The 20,374-nt window shown below is 37.7% G+C and overlaps 1 protein-coding gene across 1 annotated transcript in view; it reads left to right on the top strand.

Annotated features, from left to right (window-relative positions):
• Positions 1-19,769, top strand: part of LOC145979456 (clavesin-2-like) — an 85,938-nt gene extending 66,169 nt beyond the window's left edge. Inside the window, exons 6-8 of the mRNA XM_083112360.1 lie at positions 1,720-1,827; positions 8,239-8,383; positions 18,613-19,769. Of these exons, the coding sequence (XP_082968486.1) occupies positions 1,720-1,827; positions 8,239-8,383; positions 18,613-18,671 (312 nt within the window). The 3' untranslated portion in view covers positions 18,672-19,769. The remainder of the gene's footprint in view (positions 1-1,719; positions 1,828-8,238; positions 8,384-18,612) is intronic.
• Positions 19,770-20,374: the final 605 nt, after the last annotated feature.

The following is a 20,374-nucleotide window of genomic DNA, read 5'->3' as shown; positions in this document are numbered from 1 at the left end:
ATCGAAAGCTATTTGCACAATAGGAGTATCGATACAAAAGTTGGCAACTCGATTTCGTACTGTCTGAATGTATCTCTCGGTGTACCTCAGGGATCTATTCTGGGCCCAAAACTTTTTAACATGTTTGTAAATGATATCGCAAGCAAGAAATTTGGCTTTGAATTGTATCTATACGCAGACGACTGTCTCCTGTACTGCGCATCTAACAAATTAGAAAAAGTAATTGCAAATATTGAAAAAAGCATGCCCGAAGTTCTTGAGTGGTATCAATCTAACATGTTGAAAGTGACTGAGTCTAAGACTCAAGTATTAATATTATCCACAGAAAACAATAACATCACGCAAGTTGGCAATATTAAAATAGTTAATTGGAATATGAAACCAAGTGATAGTTTAAAATATCTTGGTGTGTACCTAGATAAGAATTTATCCTTTTCACATGTGAAGATTATATATGCACGTGCAGCACCTAGAATCAAACAGTTTCAATATGACTGCAAATATGTGCACCTTGCTCACAAATTAGCGTTCTACAAAGCATTTATTAGGCCGTTACTTGAATATTGTTCCTCTGTACTCTATGGGATTAACATAAATAACACCAACAAATTAGAAGAAAATGCAAAATTGGGCAATTCGTAGTATACGAAATACACCACACATGACTTCACGATCGAGCAAAGAAGAACTGCAACTACCCACGCTTGAATCCAGAGGAAAATATGCGTTCCTACTCAAAATTCATCAGGCAATTCACACACAACCACTTACTAAGCGGCAAGGTAATTATATGTAGTAACATGCATTATCCCAATCTGCGATCTAATAACACCAATAGTATCCGAGTACCAAAATGTAACAAGGCAAGATACGGATGAAAATCCTTATCATCGCTGGTAAGTAAGGCGTGGAATCAACTGCCTGTAGCCTGGAAAAAGGAGAGAAATTTGGCCAAATTTAAACAACAAATTAAGATGTTAATCTACGAATACTGACACCGTGCCTCATTTGCCTCATTACCTCCTTCACATATACTTACTTAATTTCTATTTCTTATGTGTTTTTATTCCTTGTGTATTTTTATTCCTTGTGTGTTTCAATTATATAGGCACACTTATATTTTTCCATATTTCTATATTTATAAACAATTAGCAGAATTGTATATCTTAACAATTAATCCATGTAGGGCAAAAAGCTGTTTCTATAGTAAGATAATCCGTGTAAAAATACTGTAAGCTTAAGTGTAACCCTATTTCAAATAAATAATAATAATAATAATAATAATAATAATAATAATAATAATAGAGTAAATTCAGTTCTTCTTCGATGCATGTACAGATTATTTGGATTAAAGAAGAAAGGTTCATTCTTCAACGACGATTTCCTTTCAGTGTATCTGAAGCAAGACATTTTCAGAAAAAAAAAATCCTTTACTAAATATGAATTTTATTTTAGGAACTTAGCAAAAACACTACTAATCAGTTCAGATTTTATAGGACTGGAAATTGATGACTCGTATCTTTTCCAATTGGATCAAGTGAAAAATTTAACCAATTAATAGCTAACTGTAAGAAAATTAATTGGTTTGGTACAATGAAGAAATAAGTGCTTATTTGCAATGGTATAATTGTACTCTTATCTAGTCTAGCTTTATTATTGTATACGTGTTTCGCATTGTAATGGATCTTCAATATCAAATTTAATATTGTTACTTTCCAGTGTCTTCCTGCAAGACTAAAAGCTATCCACGTGGTAAATGATTCACGTCTATTCAACGCAGGATATAGCCTTATCAAGCCATTTATAGAACAAAAGTATAGGAATAGGGTAAGTACTTTTATTTCATTGTTGATTAAATCTAAGAAATTTGGTGCAATGTTCACAACGGATATATTTTGTTTATCGAGACTCCGAATCTTTTATAAATTCCATATCATCTGACGTAAAATTTTGTGCCTGCCCTGATATAACTTCAATGGGCCTTGTCAAAGCAAACTATTGTAGGTGGCAGCACCCCTGTTGTGTCCCCACGCTTTTGACGGGCAGTTGTTCTCCCATTTAAATACATGGGGAATTTGATGCTGAACGTGCTGCTATTACATTAAATTGCAAGTTTAATTTCATATTAACCTCAGAAATCATGTCAGAACATGATAAATAAGTAATCAGTGCTGTAAAACTAAGAATTTTAATAAGACGATTGTCAAAAACAGAAAACATATCGGACCTCAAAAAAGCCCTAAAAGTTGCACAGCACTTGTTTACGTCACTTCCAATTTTCACAATTTAAGTGCTTTATTCTTGCGAATCTGGTAAAGAATAATACATAATAATTCCACGCGACTGTACTTTTATTTTTATGTTTGTTATTATTAACCGACTCACTTTTCACTCACCGATATCACTTTTCCTCATGGCTAGTAAATATGGTTCTCTATTTTATACATACACATTTATCGAGAAGAATAGTTATTACCAGGGCCTGCATTTTGATGACATGTCATATTTTTTTCCTTATGTAGTATGCATTACTCTTAACTATGAAAATTCTGAATAGGGACCTTTGGTTATAAAAATGTGAATTTTATCGTACATTTTTTCGTCATATTTTGTATTTTTTAAGTTTTGAGTCATTTTTCCAAGTTTTACGTCATGTTTTGGTCATTTTTCGCGCTTTATGTATTTTTCTACGTGCACCCTCAAATCAATGGGGTACCTGGGGCCAACCCTGCGGGGTAAAGGCGGCCGGGCGTTTTGCTGATCACATCATCCCACTATGGCTGAGATCAAGAACATGTGGAGCTCTACCTGCATGCACCAGTATACCTTTACCTTCACCTTACGTCATTTTTTGTCATTTACGTTTAACGTTTCTTCTGGTCCATTTTGCGCAATTAAAAAAAGAAATAATGTAATTCCAATACGTTTCTTCACTCACTCACTAGGCTAGGAACTTACATTTATCGCCATGATGTCTGTAACAATGAAAACAAGAATTATATCTCCACATGATTGTAGGAACAACCCAACATGCCGCTCGACATTACCTACTGCAATAATTCTAAATAAGATTATTCAAATTTTCGTTCCTAAAATTCACATACACCTTGCAATTTCAGTTGTAACGTTACAGAAGTAAGTAACTGTCATGCCCTAAAATAAAGTCTATATATTTAAGTCATTTTAAGGTCATTTTATTGATGTTTTTCAGATATATTTTGGTTATCAAAATCCAGATCCTGGTTATTACATAAAGATATTTTATATTCTGTATCATGTCTCGCAACCTCTAGGGCTCTATTATTTTCAGGAATTATAATTTTAAAATTGTTGTGACCCAAAACAAAAAGGACGGAAATACAAGGGGAAAGTGTGTACTTAATACAAAGAAAACATATGTTAATATTAAGTTGTCGGATAGGGCGTAGTGTATAATAATAAATATCATGCTATTACTCACTCAATGCAATTTTTTTCTTTCTATTTTGGGGAGTTTCTAGGATTCTTACTCTCGCTATTGAATTACACATACTCCCACGTAAGTCGCAACATAAAAGCGTAGTGCAAAAATCTAAATTTTTGTATTATAAACCATGGCAGCTAGGGACGACCAAAATTACGTCAAGTTTAGTGCTCTTTGTGCGTAAACATACTTTATTTAGCCCGTCTGACTTACCCTGTCGTTGCGCTTTAATATATTAATTCTTAGGTTCAGGAGAATGTAATTTTCGGGGAAACTTATGACTTGCTATATAATCTCAGACGTTTGATAAACAAATGTCTGTTATCGATTTACACGAGAAATTCTTACCTTTGTTGAAAATAACGTTTGAATAGCCATCCTATCGCGCTCCAATGTAAAGCTTAGGGCAACCAAATGACGAACGAAATTATTTAGGGACGCAACGGGGGTGGCGCCACCACCGGAAAAGTTTGGCAATGAACAGACCCATTGGTATTATGTTGTATCAGCGGCGTATGTACATCATATCTTTTTGGAATGCTCTAAGTTTTATGAGAGTACAATATTAATACTGTAAAATGTTGTTGAATTTGTGCATTAACAGATTCATTAAATGTTAGTAGTGTTTTACGAAAGAAGATTAAGTCACAGCGCTTTGAATAACGTAGTGTGGAAAACGACCCAAGAAACTGGTTCCCGAAACGGATGAGAACATAGATGGCAGTGCGATCAGTATCGGTGCTAATTTTCTTATGAAAGTAATGCGGCTTTGTTAGTTTTTGGAATATATTATGTAGATTTGTTTGTCTTGAAAGGCGGTACGTGAATTGAGGGAAACAGTTATATTTGTGGAGTGATTTGCAGTCACGAAATGGCATTAATTTGGAAAGAAAAGTAAAACAAAATGAATAAATAAATAGCATGCGTGCGTAACACAGGAAGAAATATCGCAATGTGATTCCGGACGTCAGGTCTTGGACCGTGTATTAGAGTTTACTTTTCTATGTTATTAGAATATAAATAGTATCCTGAGAGATATTTCATACCGAGGCGACAAACCGCAAGTGTCGCTTGAAAGCGAGCAGTCGGTAATCAATGCAGCCTTTCGAACAGTAAGGACACAAGCTCTGACTGCACCGTTTCCTCAAGGAGATTTTAGACCAAAGCGACACGGGTCCTTCGGTCCAAGGCAACTTTCATACCGAAGCGAGACGCGACACATGTCGCTTGGAAACGAGCCAATCAAGAGCAACATTTCACATTGTAAAGGCATGAGGGGCAGCACAGGCCAGCGTTCGGTTGGTGACATCGTCAAGCGATAAGTGTCGCGTGCCGCTTTGGTGCTCAATATCACTAAAGCAAGACACTCATTGCATCGCGCATGCGCGAACAACAAACCACGGCAACACGTTGCAAGCTATTGAGGAAATGGCCCAGTTTGAGCGACACACAAGCGACACGTGTGGCTTATCGCGTCGGCTAGATCTGTTGTTCGCACAATTAGCAGCAAGCGCTTGCTAATAGACTGAAGTGCCGCTTCAAGGCTGTCGCTTGTCACTTATACCGCGTTTGGTAGAACCTGTCCCGTTTCCCGCGCTAGGGAGCGCTCTACAGTTTCGGTGCCAATGAGAAACGAGGAAAAAATCGTCTGCTGGGCAGCGAGGAGCGAATGGAAGCCAGAAGAGAGGCTCTTACGTAGACGCTGTTGTGACGTTGCGTATTTTAATTGGCTGCCTGGCTTTGACTTTCCCCAGCACGGAGAAAAGGGAGCGACCAGCTAGCGCGGGAACCGGGACAGGTTGTAACAAACGCGGTATAGTTGGGAACTCCCCTTATAGCGCGTCGTTTCGGTCTGAGCACCCTTCCTTTAAGGAGCTTTCCAGCCGAAGTAACAAGTTGAATGCGAATACGACATATGAACGTGTCGTTTGCTGTTTCGACCCTAATGCGCAATGGATGCTATTTTACAGTCTGGAAGTGTCTGTGTCACTAGTCACATCAGTGTAAACATCCCGTGTCACTTGTCCCATTGGTCTGAAATTTTCTTTACAATCATGTCGATGGAATTAAGGACGTTTTGCGGGTTTCCCCTTGTCGTTTCATGCAATCATCGTTATCATCATTGCCGCGATTAGTTTAAAGCGGAAGAAAAGAGACAGTAAATATAAATGCTTCAGTGTGTATATCTTTAAAATAAATGATGATGATGATGATGATAATAATGAGCCTAATTTATACACAAAAATTTAGTTACCAAGATCATTCCACGCGTATTTTTTCTCCCGTATTATTAATGAAAGTACGTATAACGAAAACAGGACGTGGTCGACTGTATAGAATGTTCGTTAATATCTTCGCGACCACTGTACTAAATATCATATCAATTATCACATTCATAGAAATGCTTCATGTAAAAGAATCAGACGTTGCTCCGAAAACTCCATTTATACTAGTGTCCAAAATTAAAGCAACAAACAGAAATCCATTCCTAGTGTGATTTTTTTGTTGATACATTTCCCAAGTTTAACCTGTTGCTATCGTAATTTTTTTGTTGATAAATCCTGGCAGGGGTGCCAACATAGGGGTTTTATGGCGCAGGTTGCGCCATCGACATTTGGGGGGGGGGATTTTTCCCTTCAAATAAAATAAAATTCAGCATTTATATCTTTTCCAAAATATATGTAAAAATTTTACACCTTAAATGCACAATATTTAATCCATTATATGAAGAAATGAGAGTGTTTAGGGCATTATCGAAAGGGGGGTGGGGTATGGAACTCCTATATATTAGGCCTTAATTGACAGGTGGGTTCTGAGGGGGTTTCTGAATTAAACTTTTGGAGGGGGACAGTATCCAACTCTAGGCCTTCAATTATGGCGGGCATTTTAGTTAGAAGGGGATTGAGCATTAAATTGAGGAGGGGTATCTTATTCTTGTGTATTACTATTGTCTTAGATTGTTGCGGAAATTCTGGTGTGGAGACTGATAATTAATCTTTTGGAGGAGGCAATATCTACTCTTCAATATTAACAGTAAGTCTAAAATTGGCATGGACATTTTGGTGGTAGGATTGAGTATGAAATTTAGGGCGGGGAGATAGAAAGCTCTTGATAAAGTGTTAAATCTTAGATTGTGAAGGGATTTCTGTAGTGGAAAGAGAGTTCGAACATTACATTTTGGAGACTGTATTTAGCGATAAGGCATCCACACGTTTTCGACCCCGAATGTGCCAAAGGAAAATCTGGAAAAGGAAAAGACTAAATATCTCGGGATCTTAAGAAAGTATTGACACCCCATTAAATTAATATTATTCAAAGCCTGCAAAGAAATGGATGTAAAAATTTTCTTGCTCGCTTTGCTCGCAATAATTTGTTGCTACGATGTCTGTTTGGCGCTTTAATGAGATGAATATGAAGTTCTTATACTAAAGCTGCTTTACAAGACAAGCGATATTCTCGATTGATTGATTTGTTTTTTTTAAGTTCACTTTATGCACTCTAAGGCTAATCGGGACTGAACCTACAGTTTAAAGTGGGATCCACGCCATATTATCGATTATGATGAACGATTTTAGGGGTGGTCTTGAGTGATGGCACCCCTGTTTAGGGAGGAGGGGCAGATCAATTATAATGTTCAGTAAAGCTAAGGAAAAAGTTACTTTCGGTAGACACGCTGTCGTAATTAAATATTTTGTGTGGATTACGATATGGTTTAAGGGCGCGAATGATATGATTTGGGGGAAACGCATGACATGATTTTGGGGGGATGCGCCATTGGCATTGGAGGGATGGTCACCCCTGAATCCTGGCACATTAAGGTTAGTTTATTTTCTATCTTAAACCAGTTGTCTATGACATCATAAATATTACTATCACCTGATCGTATTATGTGGTCAAGTGGACACACGGTAAAGAATTTCCGTGTGTTGCTTTAATTTTGGACATTAGTGTACTTCCATTATAAGCTGACGAATACCATGCACCGAGACCAACACCAGCGCCTCTAGCGGTATCATATTCGAGCGGAACCAGCCAGAGATACCAGAACCGTGACATTTTCCACACTACGTTATTCAAAGCGCTGTAATTAAGTTATGTTTTCTTTCGTTCGTGAGTATTCTGAGCGGCCTCAAAACCTACTTGTAAAATACGTCATTACAAGATATTCAAGACAGACTTTTTAAAGCGAAATAATTCGACTGAATTATATTCCTATCGGGTCGAGCTTTTTGTTCGCTACATACAAACAGTACATTATATTCATTTTCTCAGAAAGGGCTGCAATGAGAATTTAGCAATTGGATGGATATTTTTTTCCTCCTTACATACTGAAGAAAATCATGCTTATTACATTGTGTGTGTTTGTGTCTGTACAGCCTACATACATAAGGTAACGACATGAAGCCATGTGGGGATGTGAAGGTAGCCTCCCACACACATTCACAATCTAGGCGATTTGCATACCACACACACATGCACACATATTTTCCTGCGTTAAAAATGCCAGTGATTGTTGACAAGCGACATTATTTTTTTTTATTAATTCTGAGAAATATTGTTTGCATTTGATTTCAGCGATTGTGTCAATTTTTATGTATCAATTTTATGGAATGTAGTTATGGATATGTTTCTCGACTTTCAACCAAGAAAGACACAGCCATCCTCCTTTGCTCTCTTTCTCTCTGGTTGCCTAGGCAACCAATGGTAAGTTCTGCGAGCGTTCTAGTTGGTCAAAATTTGCTTTTGTGCTGACTACGTCATCATACTCTTTCTAGATATTTCTCCATGGATCCAACTACAAGTCCTTATACAAGCACATCCCACAGGAGCTACTCCCAGTGGACGTAGAAGGAACCTTGGAAACCAGAGACACTAGGCGGTTGGTTGAAGTTGTGTCCGAACATTGGTATCTATATCAAGGTAATTCTCGGCTATTTTAAAGAGCAAATGGATATCGAGGTAGCTCTTCATTTTTATCCAGGCAGCAGCTGTTTTCAATACCCTTGAACTTTTCTAACCATATTCGACAATAGTACCGTATAGTTCGTTGCACTTTTTTTTATACTTGGTGTAGCGCAGATATATCCCGGTGCAAATACATTACATTCAACCAAGTTCAGAAGATTCAACAAATGCCTGTCTGCTTCTTTAAAGGTTCATTTGATTGGTTAGCACGCACCACGTGATCATACACCACATGTTACACAGTTCTAGAACGTAGGGCAAACGGTGCAACTAGAGGCGTTAGTGCAGGGAGAGTCAAAAAGTGTGAATTACAGAAATTTTGCCAGGAACGTTCCGAAAGTAAGTTTCGTCATTTTGTTCACAGGGAAACTTTATTACAAACAGAAGAATACCATGTCATAACAAAATAAAATCTTTTGGCTATTCTTCCACATAGTCGCCATCCACATTGATACATTTGTCGTACCGTGAAATCAATCCCAAGAAAGCCTCCTGGTAAAAATCTGTGCCCAGCGATTTATGGAAGTTCTTCACAGCCTGTTGCACCTCTTCGTTGCTTCTGAAGTGACTGACTTCAACGCAGGAAAAAGGTGGAAGTCTGATGGGGCAAGATCGGGGCTGTAGGCCGGGTGATTCAATCTCTCCCATCCAAGACGACGAATGTGTTCTGCAGTGACCTTTGCTGTGTGGGGTTTTGTATTGTCGTCCAAGAACAAAATCTCTTGCCTCAAGAGCCCTTGTCTCTTGCATAGAATGGCGGACTTCAGTTTGCTTAGTGTGTGGCAATAGCGTGCCGCACTTCCATTTGTGACCACGTTTCCAGTACACGTCTTTCTGCCATACTGGTTTGCACTCGAATGAGCTCGGGCACATCGGTCTGCTGCTTATCTCTATCCTTCGGCACTTTGCGCATGCGCCATTGCTCCTCTGCTCTCGCTCCTCCTGTCGTGAATTCAGGAAAGATTTTCTCTTGTTATGGCAATGTGTATTTCTCACTTTGTATTACAGCTTCCCTGTGCAAAAAAATTGGCGAAACTTACTTTCGGAATGTCCCTCGTACATAGTTACTTTGGAGACAGTAAATCACCATATGGACGACCTCCTCACTCTTTTCTCCACTGTGACAGTACTATTTGAATCTCGGGATCATTTTAGCTCTGTCTAGTCTTACGGCGGACGACATATATGCTGGCAAGGGAAGTGGGCAGCCGGGAATACGCCGCAGACCAGCCAGACAACAGCGGTGGGGCTGAAAGGTAGGACGTCGAGGGAGGAAGTGCTGCGCGCACTTCGTTCTACAAGCTCCTTTGTTTCTCAGCGCGCTGGATTGGTCGCTTCTCAGTTCCCCACTTCCTTTGCCAGCATGCAGGCCGCCCGCCGTAAGACTAGACAAGGGCTATAGTTCATTTTAACTTTTGGCAATTGTCAAAACTGGAGATAACTTTACAAAGTTGGGTCGAGATTTCGGTACAAGAAACAACTCACTTCTCGGTCAGGTTCTCACTTGATAATAATAATAATATCGTCTTTTTTAGAGCGAGCGTGTTTTGGGCTCGAGGGCCCCTCTTACAAGAAACCCTTGTCTGGGTGATTAATACAAAGTAAACTAAATGTAAAGTGCAAATGAAATATGGACTATATGAACATATCCTGATTACATGTAAGCTGGATGAACATTGAATGCAAAAATACAAATTGAATAGAAATAAGAAAGAAAAAGGGGTTATATGTATAAACTAATGGACATAGATATCTAATGTTCGTCGCTTTCACCTTTAGTACATATACATGTATAAAGTCAGCTGGAACAATTGATGAAACAGCAACAGCAATAATAATAATAATAATACGTACATTGAAAAGACAAAAGAAAAAATATGAAATTTAGAATGCTAATAGTTATAACAAGTTACATGAACAGAGTTGCCAATTATTACAATGGATATATATATATATATATATATATATATATATATATATATATATATATATATATATATATATATCGTATCAATCCCTAAGATTATATGTTTATTTTATTTAAGTCTCTCTGAACGCTTCATGTTGACCAGGGCATTCACTTGTTTTTCTCAGTTGTCTCAACCTCTGAGGCATGTTTACAATGCATTGTGTTGTGCCATGCAAACCTCCTGAGCATTCAGGAAACAGGTAATACTTCTGGTTATAGAGTCAGCGGTTTGCATGGTGGCAATTAAATAACACGATTCGGCATAGAGGAAGAGCTCGATGGCCTGGTAATATAGAGGTGAGACAAGCTGAGAGGGGACTGACTTTTGGGATTGAGTTGAGAGAGAAGAGGTGGTCAGCAAGGCAGTAGGTCAGAAGTGGAACGAAGCTCTGGTCGACGAATTGGAGAAGCTTACAGAGGACTTTGCTTATTTCATTCAGCTAAAGACTTCAGATAGACAGGTAATTATCCTAACATCCAGCCATGATTCAGGTTCAACGGTTCACAAAACCCAACGAGTGACCATTGTCTTTTCTGTAGTTTAGTTCCTTAGTGTGATTTTGTACCTTTCGCATTGCCAAGCGTAACTCGTCATGCCAATGACGAGTGGTCTCATCAAGAGGATGAATGATGAGTAGTTTACATCACCCCAGCAATTAATTGCAGAAACAACTGGTTCAGATCCCCTCATTCTTTAGAATGCTAGCCAGTTTTACATGCATTATAGTTTACATTACATTACAAGGAGACGATAAGCGCCAGTTGTGTCAAATTATCCAACGATAGCAATTAGTGTGTTAATTTTTTTTTTAAAAAAAAATGTCATTGTGGATAACCAAATGAACATGCAAGAAATAGACAAGCATAACTACAGCACTTTCGAACATTTTAGGAAGCATGTTTTAGTGCCAATGTTTTATGCATATATTTATCTCAAGCAGTATTTTTTTTTTTGTTCACCTACATGGAACATTGAAAGCGACACATTTGTTCGCAGAACATTTTCGGATATTTATCATCAGAGTAGACAGTTGGTGGATACGTGCAAGATTTTGTGTGCAGTTACACACGAGTATGTACAAGGCTATATAAAATACAAACAGTTTTGTGTAATTAATTGTGTGCATCAAGTGTTTTAATCAAACATCGGAATATGCAAGATAGCCAGTGAAAGTTCATATATTTGAAGTAGTCATGAGTGAAGTGGCTACACATTTAGCAAAATATAGTATATGTTGGTGTACCCAGGCTTTTTACAGGCAAAACAGTGCGATGTGAAACAGTGTATATTGTGATAAGGTTACAGCGAACACCTGTGTTCTACATGCTTATTTACGATTGAACTTACGTCTGTACTTACTTGTGAACCTTTTACGGTTTTGTAGCTTATTTGAAGGGTCCATTTTGGGCTCCAATTTTTAGAAACAGTGGGAGCTATGGTTTTTTGTACGATAACACTACAGCCATTTGCATCGCTTGGCGATGCATCACAGACTATTGACCAAGCGCTCGCGGATGAGCAATTCTACATAACAAATTTTTACGTACGCACAAGTGTGGTACATTGCTAGTTATATCATTTTAATGACATGAACTCTTGTAATTACTAGTCATATAATGGTATATAATATTATTTTTACATCGTATAAACATACGAACTTGTTATTATTCATTATAAGGTTTTAGGGAATGGAAATTTTTTTTTTAGGGATTAGGACAACAAGAGAAAGTTATGTTTTGTTGTTTTTTATATTTTGTATGTTTTGCTTTTCTAAGAAAATACATGGAATTGGCGAACCTGGGTCATGTCAAGCTTTACGATTTGACTTTTAAATTTTCAACATAGAAAATTTTCTCCGCGGCGGCAGAACGTATCAATCCCTAAGATTATATGTTTATTTTATTTAAGTCTCTCTGAACGCTTCATGTTGACCAGGGCATTCACTTGTTTTTCTCAGTTGTCTCAACCTCTGAGGCATGTTTACAATGCATTGTGTTGTGCCATGCAAACCTCCTGAGCATTCAGGAAACAGGTAATACTTCTGGTTATAGAGTCAGCGGTTTGCATGGTGGCAATTAAATAACACGATTCGGCATAGAGGAAGAGCTCGATGGCCTGGTAATATAGAGGTGAGACAAGCTGAGAGGGGACTGACTTTTGGGATTGAGTTGAGAGAGAGAAGGTGGTCAGCAAGGCAGTAGGTCAGAAGTGGAACGACGCTCTGGTCGACGAATTGGAGAAGCTTACAGAGGACTTTGCTTATTTCATTCAGCTAAAGACTTCAGATAGACAGGTAATTATCCTAACACCCAACCATGATTCAGGTTCAACGGTTCACAAAACCCAACGAGTGACCATTGTCTATTCTGTAGTTTAGTTCCTTAGTGTGATTTTGTACCTTTCGCATTGCCAAGCGTAACTCGTCATGCCAATGACGAGTGGTCTCATCAAGAGGATGAATGATGAGTAGTTTACATCATCCCAGCAATTAATTGCCGATACAACTGGTTCAGATCCCCTCATTCTTTAGAATGACACGATATATATATATATATGTATGTATGTATACACACACACACACACACACACGAGGTGTGGCTAGAAAAAAAACGGACTTTCCTACAAAATCTTTTATTGGTTATTTTGTACAATATGAACATTATCCCCTTCAAAGTACTCCCCTGCACTATCGATACACCGCTCCATACGAATCTTCCATTGCTGGAAAATATTTTCCGAAACCATGTTCATGACCTCCGTCGCTTTTGTTTTCACACATTCTAGTTCCTTTCAGTGTTGGTGTGATCTTTGGGAATAGAAAAAAGTCGCACGGAGCGAGATACGGCGAATAGGGAGGATGTTCTAACACTGAGATCCCATACTTGGCCAATAAAGCCTTGACTGACAATGCAGTGTGGGCAGAAAAATTGTCCTGATGAAAATCCATGACTTGCTTTTCCACAAATCAGGTCGTCGTCTTCTTACTCGCCCACGAAGGGTCGTCAGCATCGTAATGAAATATTGTTGGTTGACAGTTTGACCTTCGGGTACACAATTCGAATCAATTCACCGACATGTGCAATGTTTGATTCCGTTTTTGACGTGCAAGACCGTCCAGGACGTTTGTCGTTCGCAATCCCTTCTCGTCCTTCTCTAAACCTTTCAAACCACTTAAATACTTGAGTGCGTGATAAACACACATCTCCGTACACTTCATTCAACAAACCATAAGTTTCTGTGGTGGATTTTCCGAGTTTGATAAGAAACTTCAGATTGATACGCTGTTCCACTTTCACACTTAATTTCTTTTCCGACGGAGCACAGATGTACGGTCCACTTCGTCCACAAACTACAGAAGAAATGATCGCCGCCAGAGACCTGCACAAGACCTGGAGCAGACCCGTTTGCGAGACATCGCTCCTAAAATGCCATGCAACCTGCGCAACACCCTCGCTTGAGCAGCTTGTATGTCCACCTGCCCAGATCGTTCCTGGCAGGCATTGTACACCCGCCGGGTACATGCAGTCTTACGATACCTAGTATCCTCAGTTCGTTCTTTCCATCAACTGCAGGCCCCTCCCTCTGCATGACGTAGTTGCTTCGCCACCGGTCGCACACCTGTCTGCAGTGTTGCAAACTGCAATAGATTTGCACTACTTAGAAAGGGAACTCAAAGCCACATCGCCAATGAAATGAGATTTAAGAATGTTGCTACTTTTGCCCCCACACACATTGAAATAGGTTTTCCGTGGTATAGGCTCCATAAGAATATGTCGTAAACAACCAATAATCCAGGGCACTACTGGAACGTGTCACGTTCGACGCCGATTTCGCGAGTTGAGCAACACACTGTTCTACTGCGAACACCAGAGCCGTAGCCAGACAGGGTCCAGGGGCATTGCCGTTATCCTCCCTCCCGCCCTTTCTGAAGTTTGGTAAACTACTTTGTAAAATTTGTTTGCAGTGACGAGTGAAAATGTAGACTGCAGATATTATTTTACTCAAAACTTGATAAAGGTTAAATTCACAGAATACAAAGAACAGATAGGCGTAAAATGATTTCATTTGATTTACGAGCCGAAGTTAAAGTAGCAGGTAGTAATTAGAATATTTTCTCTCGGCTTCAGCTATGAATGGGAAGATATTGAAAATATATTCTAAGTATTTGAACAATATTTCTAGATTTTCTGTGTCCTATATTAACTTAATGATTAGGCTACACACACAACACACACATATAATTTACTTTCATATAATACTATTAAACCTTTGAAAATGGACTTGGTTTATGAAGCCCTCTCTGATAACCCATGAGCCCCCCCCCCCACCCCGCGATTCAATTTTGGCTACGGGCCTGCAGAGGCGCAACCACGAATTTACTTTTGGAGGGGCAAGTACCTGGATAAACATGCCAACAACAACAACAATAACAATAATAGTAATAAAGTAACATCAAAGGCATTATTATTCTCATAAATCATGCAAAGGGGGTGGGGGTGGGTAGAAGTCGGTTCTAACGCATTTGTGTTGAAACAAAGGATTTGAAATATTTTTTTCAACACCTTAATTTCACATTAGCTAATAATGGAAAACAAGCACACAAACTGTTTTTGAAAGAAAGAAAATGGATAAATGCATTCCGAATGTTCATATGACATGTAAAACTTTCATGTAAAATATTTTCTTTTCACATATGAAACATGAATTTGAATTTGAATTTAAAATTTTGGGTGCGTCAGCACTAAGGCTATTTTGCACCCGGCACATTATACGGGGTCCAGCTCCTTATCGTTACACATAACAACTCTAACGTTGCATAACTAAAATCATAAAATATTCTGACTTTCGTTAAAAGCTGAGGCTGTAAAGGGGCACACAAAACACATAAGGACAAAATAACAGGACAACACAAACAAAATTATACTGGCCATGGGGCCAGTCGCCAGAGCCTCGTTAATCTGCAGTCCAGGGTGTACTACGTGGAAGACATATGAAACATGGAGCGACGTAAATAAGAAAATACATATGCAACATGTTAACACTAAATTGTGTACGTATTCAAAGTTTCTTTAATGCATATTTAAATACATTACATAATCAATTAATCAATCTCATAACAAACCAACATTGATAGCAATGTTGGCATTGGGCCGCCATGGCATTCTCTTTTTTAAAACGTTTTTCATTTAGATCCTTCGGCTCCCAGGGCCGGCCTCAGCTACCCCCTAGCTACGGCATTGAACTTGATGAGACTGTATAATATACTTTAATATATTTCTACTTTCATAAAATTTGAAATCAAGGGGTTGCAATTTCCCCTCCGTTCCCCTCTGCAGGTGCCCTTTGCCGTCTGGAAGGAAGAAGACAAGAAAAATATGAAAACTAATTCCATCTTGAGTATCCTTTAGCCTAGTTTTTCTTGTACTTTAATGTTTGCCCCCCTTGCCCAATCCAGCTAGACTTCATTTTCGTCGAAAGTTAATGAGCAATGCCCCCTGCCCCCTGTGGTTGCACCTCTGCGTGCCTAGTTAATACACCATGTAATGAAAAACAATTAGTTTTCGATGAGGAGTGTTTTGTTTGCCCGATCATTCATTTAAATAAATGAAGCTGTAATATTGCGTGCATTTCCTGGCAATAAGATAAAAACTGCTTACAATGAACTGAAATCGCTAAGTATATACTGTAAATTCTCCTTAAAGCAGAGAGCTCCTAAGACTTCGTAAGATTTTGGAGCTACGTAAGTAGGCAACACTGGCTGCAGCTGTCCACGTGGTGAAGAAACGCCTGGTGGAGTGACACGCTGCCGGAGGGCTGTTTCCTTCCAGCAGGTTTTGCAGGCGCCCGGGTCTTGTTGAATGCTCAGGTACCTTGTAAGCGCAGAGCGCCTTGAAGACGAGGAACCCGGGTAAAGACGCAAGTCGACTCGTTGCCGTGGGCAGGCGAGCAGGTAAACCTGTTCTCGCGGGGCAAGAAGCACGGGTAGGCAAAATCTAGACTTTGCAGTACTCTGATCGCCGCGCACCCTGGGCAATCACACAGTCGATAGGCAGGATATCACGTCATACACTCATGCACCGCTTGACCTTGACGCACTTGCCGTTTGTCGACAGCAACATCAATCCGTTTTTTTTCTAGCCACACCTCGTATATATTTATAACAGAAAAGTTGCTCGTTATCATGTGCTTAGCTGATTTTTTAGTTTCTTTTTAAACTGCTTATGATACTGGATGGATTTTAGAGAGACTGGAAGGAAATGCCATTCTTTGGTGGCAAATACAGTGTACGATTTTTCGTAGGTGGTTGTATTATGAACTGGGACTGACAGTAAATTTTTCCCTCGCGTTACATGTTGATGCCTTCTCGAACTTGTATTCCGTTTCTCAAAAAGATATCCAGGTTGTTTGCTGTTTAGCACTTTATTTGTTAAAGTTAGTAACTGATATTTAGCGAAATTCTTTGTGTTAAGCCAATTCAAACGGTGTAAGTATTTTGAAATGTGATACCCACGGTATTGGAGCAAATACTAAGACCATAGAGTCGGTTTTCTTATTTTCGATTTTATATAGCATGTTCATGAAGTTTAGCGAACATATTTCTTCCATTTTTCTGGTATCAAAGTAAAATAGGAGGTCAGAGTATCGAATGGATTTAGTTTGTACTTCTTTGATGTTCTGTGTTTCTGGAATCCTTTTGCTTATATGCAATAGTCTTCGTTGTGATTTTGTATGTAATTTCGTATCTGAAATATAGTGGAGTATCTGCCTGGATTGCCCAACACTCTTGAACCATTCCCGATCCAGCTCTCTTGTGAACCTTGATAGTCACAGTCACAAGGGATAAAAAGAACGAAGTTTTTCGATTGTTGGCATGAATCTTAAAAGGGGAGCCCTAGCTTCTTTAGTTCTACAGTATATTTTGTTCTCGAATCATCTATTTACTTAACAAGCTCAATATCTTTCTTAAAAGTGATAATTCATTATAATGCCAAATGCGACTCATCCACTGATTAGCTAAGAACGGTGTTCCATCATATCATGTGTTAAATATTAATTTATGATATCCATTGAAATTAAATGTATGCTAAATATGGTAGTGTATTCATATACTTTGCGTGTGATTGGTTATAAGAAGACCTCGGATTTTAGGATTTTAACCTATTTTTTTCCTTTACACGTATGTATGAAATAATAAGTTATTTCAGGGTTTCGTTAAAAAACGCAACAACTGATGAAGTTTTAGAGTGCATAAAAAAACGTATTTTGCTTGTTACAACGTATTTTAGGTTTATGCGCCTAAATCGAGCCATTTTTTACGTTTTATATATTTTTAAAGGTTTTGCAGGAGTTTTATGTCACACAGAGGCATTTGCTTTGTTTGGTCACGAAAATATTCAATGACGAACGTGTTTGAAAGGTACTCTCTGTCGATTTCTCTTCCTCCAAGTCCATGGTGATTTTTCAAAGTTCTAAACAAAGCAAAATGTCTGGTGCCCTGTTACCTGTGCAGTCCAATGTGGTCTGATCTGTGTGGTTTTGCTCACTTTCACGTACACGGATTTTTGTGGCATTCACGCCACGGTGTTTTGTGGCATTCACGCCTTCCAAACTAACATTTCAGCATTGAAGTTTGCACCACTGACTATGTTTTTGGTAAAGGATTATTTTCAACATATAAGATAATCGTCACAGACAAAATTGGGTAGTTTGTCTCTGCATCACATGAAAAAAGATTATTTCCTAACTATAATGGCAAATCTCCAATGGTAAGTTCTGCCATCGCCGTAGGGTTAGGCAACACACATACCGTTATGCAAGATAGTGCGTATTTCAGGATATAGGTGTCTCATTTTCATTGCTGGTGACTATACCTAATCAGCATTTTTCAGGAATTTAGAACTATTTTAGGTTTTTTAACCTACTTCAGGATTTTTTGAGCCTAACTTAAGATTTTAAGGACCTATTTTAGGATTTTTAAAACCTACTTTGAGGTTTTTCGAACCTATTATAGGATTTTTAGATTCTAGGAACCTAAAAGCACACGTTTTAGAACCTATAAATACGAGGTCTAGTTATGAGCAGGAAATTTGGACGAGGAATATTATATACGTAATTTCAAACTTAGTTTGATGAAAAGGTAGCATACTTAACGTTTTCTCTACTTTTCGTATAACATTTCACTATTCGTAATAAATATTAATTTTCCATTTGCAGATATCCTAAAGGCTATAGCTACGAAAAATGGAAGCACAGCGGCCGAAACCAACTCGTAAATGACCATATGGAGCCTGTAACAGGATGATAAAATTAAAATAAGTGTTACATAGCTACGGACATTTCAAGACCAAAGACAACTCGTCTGGTGATATTTACCTGTGATTGAATTTTCTTACTCTCAAAATGTACATTTTGAATGTACTTTTAAGCATTTTTATCCTGGTCTATTGCATATCTTGTTTATAATTCTGGCATAATTATAACAAAACCAATTTTAATGAATCAACAGACAAGTGTCATGTTTTGAATAACACACTTTATTTTTAATTCACATTTATGTGTCTAATTTCAATGGATTCTATCTCGAGATAACGTTAAACTTTTTCGTTATGTACGAATGAAAATCGTATTTAGTAATATATTATATTTATTGATTATATGTTAAGTTTTGTATTAATTGGTATATTTAAACTGTTCTTAGTTAGTTTTTAATTATAAGTTTAGTGTAAGAGCCAACGAACAAAACGTTTTTGTGTGCGAGCCCGCAGTTATGGAGTATAGAATTATGGATAATACTTTATTTTCACACATTAAGTGTAAGAAGGGGCTTTTGTCATTTAATACAAAACAATAATAATATTGATACTGATTGAACAGTTACTTATTATTATATAGTCCTTCAAATTTGAAAACTGCAATATTTGTTATTAAACCCTGAAAATCATTTTCGGATAAATAAACTAAGATTTAAATCTCGTTGTAAATTCGACTTCATTTATCTTACTAATCATCATTAAACAAAATACGTTGCAGTCCAGTATTGATATTTTGCTATTTCACTTGTTTGTTTGTGTTATATTCAATTGTCCCGTTGTCAATAAAATTATTTAAACTGTTTTGTTTCAGAAGTGACAAACAGATAAAGATAAATAATTTAAATTTTGTTTAGTTACCGCAATCTTATTTTTAAGTAATCCTATTTGCTATTAAACATGTAATCCTAGATAGGGTTCAAGGTATTTTACAAGACGTTCTGTATTCCATAGCCTGTTTTTGAGCCATGTAAAAGTTCATGAACTATTTTAAGGTAATATACAATGTAATGTATGTTGGAATTTACTATATATATATATATATATATATATTGTATGAACATTTGATTCTACATTCTTGTTCAATATGTCCTGTATTGAAAAAGTCGAAATATGACAAGCCTAGGGACAAAGACAAATAAATATATAGTTTCTAAATATTTTTTTGAAATATTCATAGTATTATGATATTTATATGTTAAAATGCTATTAGAGATGTTAAAACAGTCCATCGATGGCCAGTAACTGAGGAGCAGAAGTGAAAGTTTTACTTGGGATCTAAATTTCATCTGAAAACCTATTAATGAATAATATGTACATGCGAAATATTTAAATTCAGAAGAGACGGACATTTTATCACACACGAAGCACCCAACATGAAAAATTATATCATTACCGTAATTGAATAAACAGTATTGGAGCCCGAAAACCGACCGCCTAATGCCCTTGTCCACCGATCCGGCTCTATATTGATTACACTGGGGAACAAAAAAAAGATTTTATTTTGCGGCATAGAGTTTAATAACAGTTTTAGCACACAAAACAGCTGTGATTGCCAATTGTATGATTGGTTCAGTTGAATTGACTCCAGTTATAAAAATAAACACACCATGGAAAATGTAGGAGGTAAAATTACTCTACGCTTTTCTCGGTAATATCAAAATTTG

The sequence above is a fragment of the Lepisma saccharinum genome, chromosome 26 (genome assembly GCF_977018435.1).
Source record: "Lepisma saccharinum chromosome 26, izLepSacc3.1, whole genome shotgun sequence".
Classification (NCBI taxonomy): domain Eukaryota; kingdom Metazoa; phylum Arthropoda; class Insecta; order Zygentoma; family Lepismatidae; genus Lepisma; species Lepisma saccharinum.
This window is presented reverse-complemented; position numbering and strand designations above follow the sequence as displayed.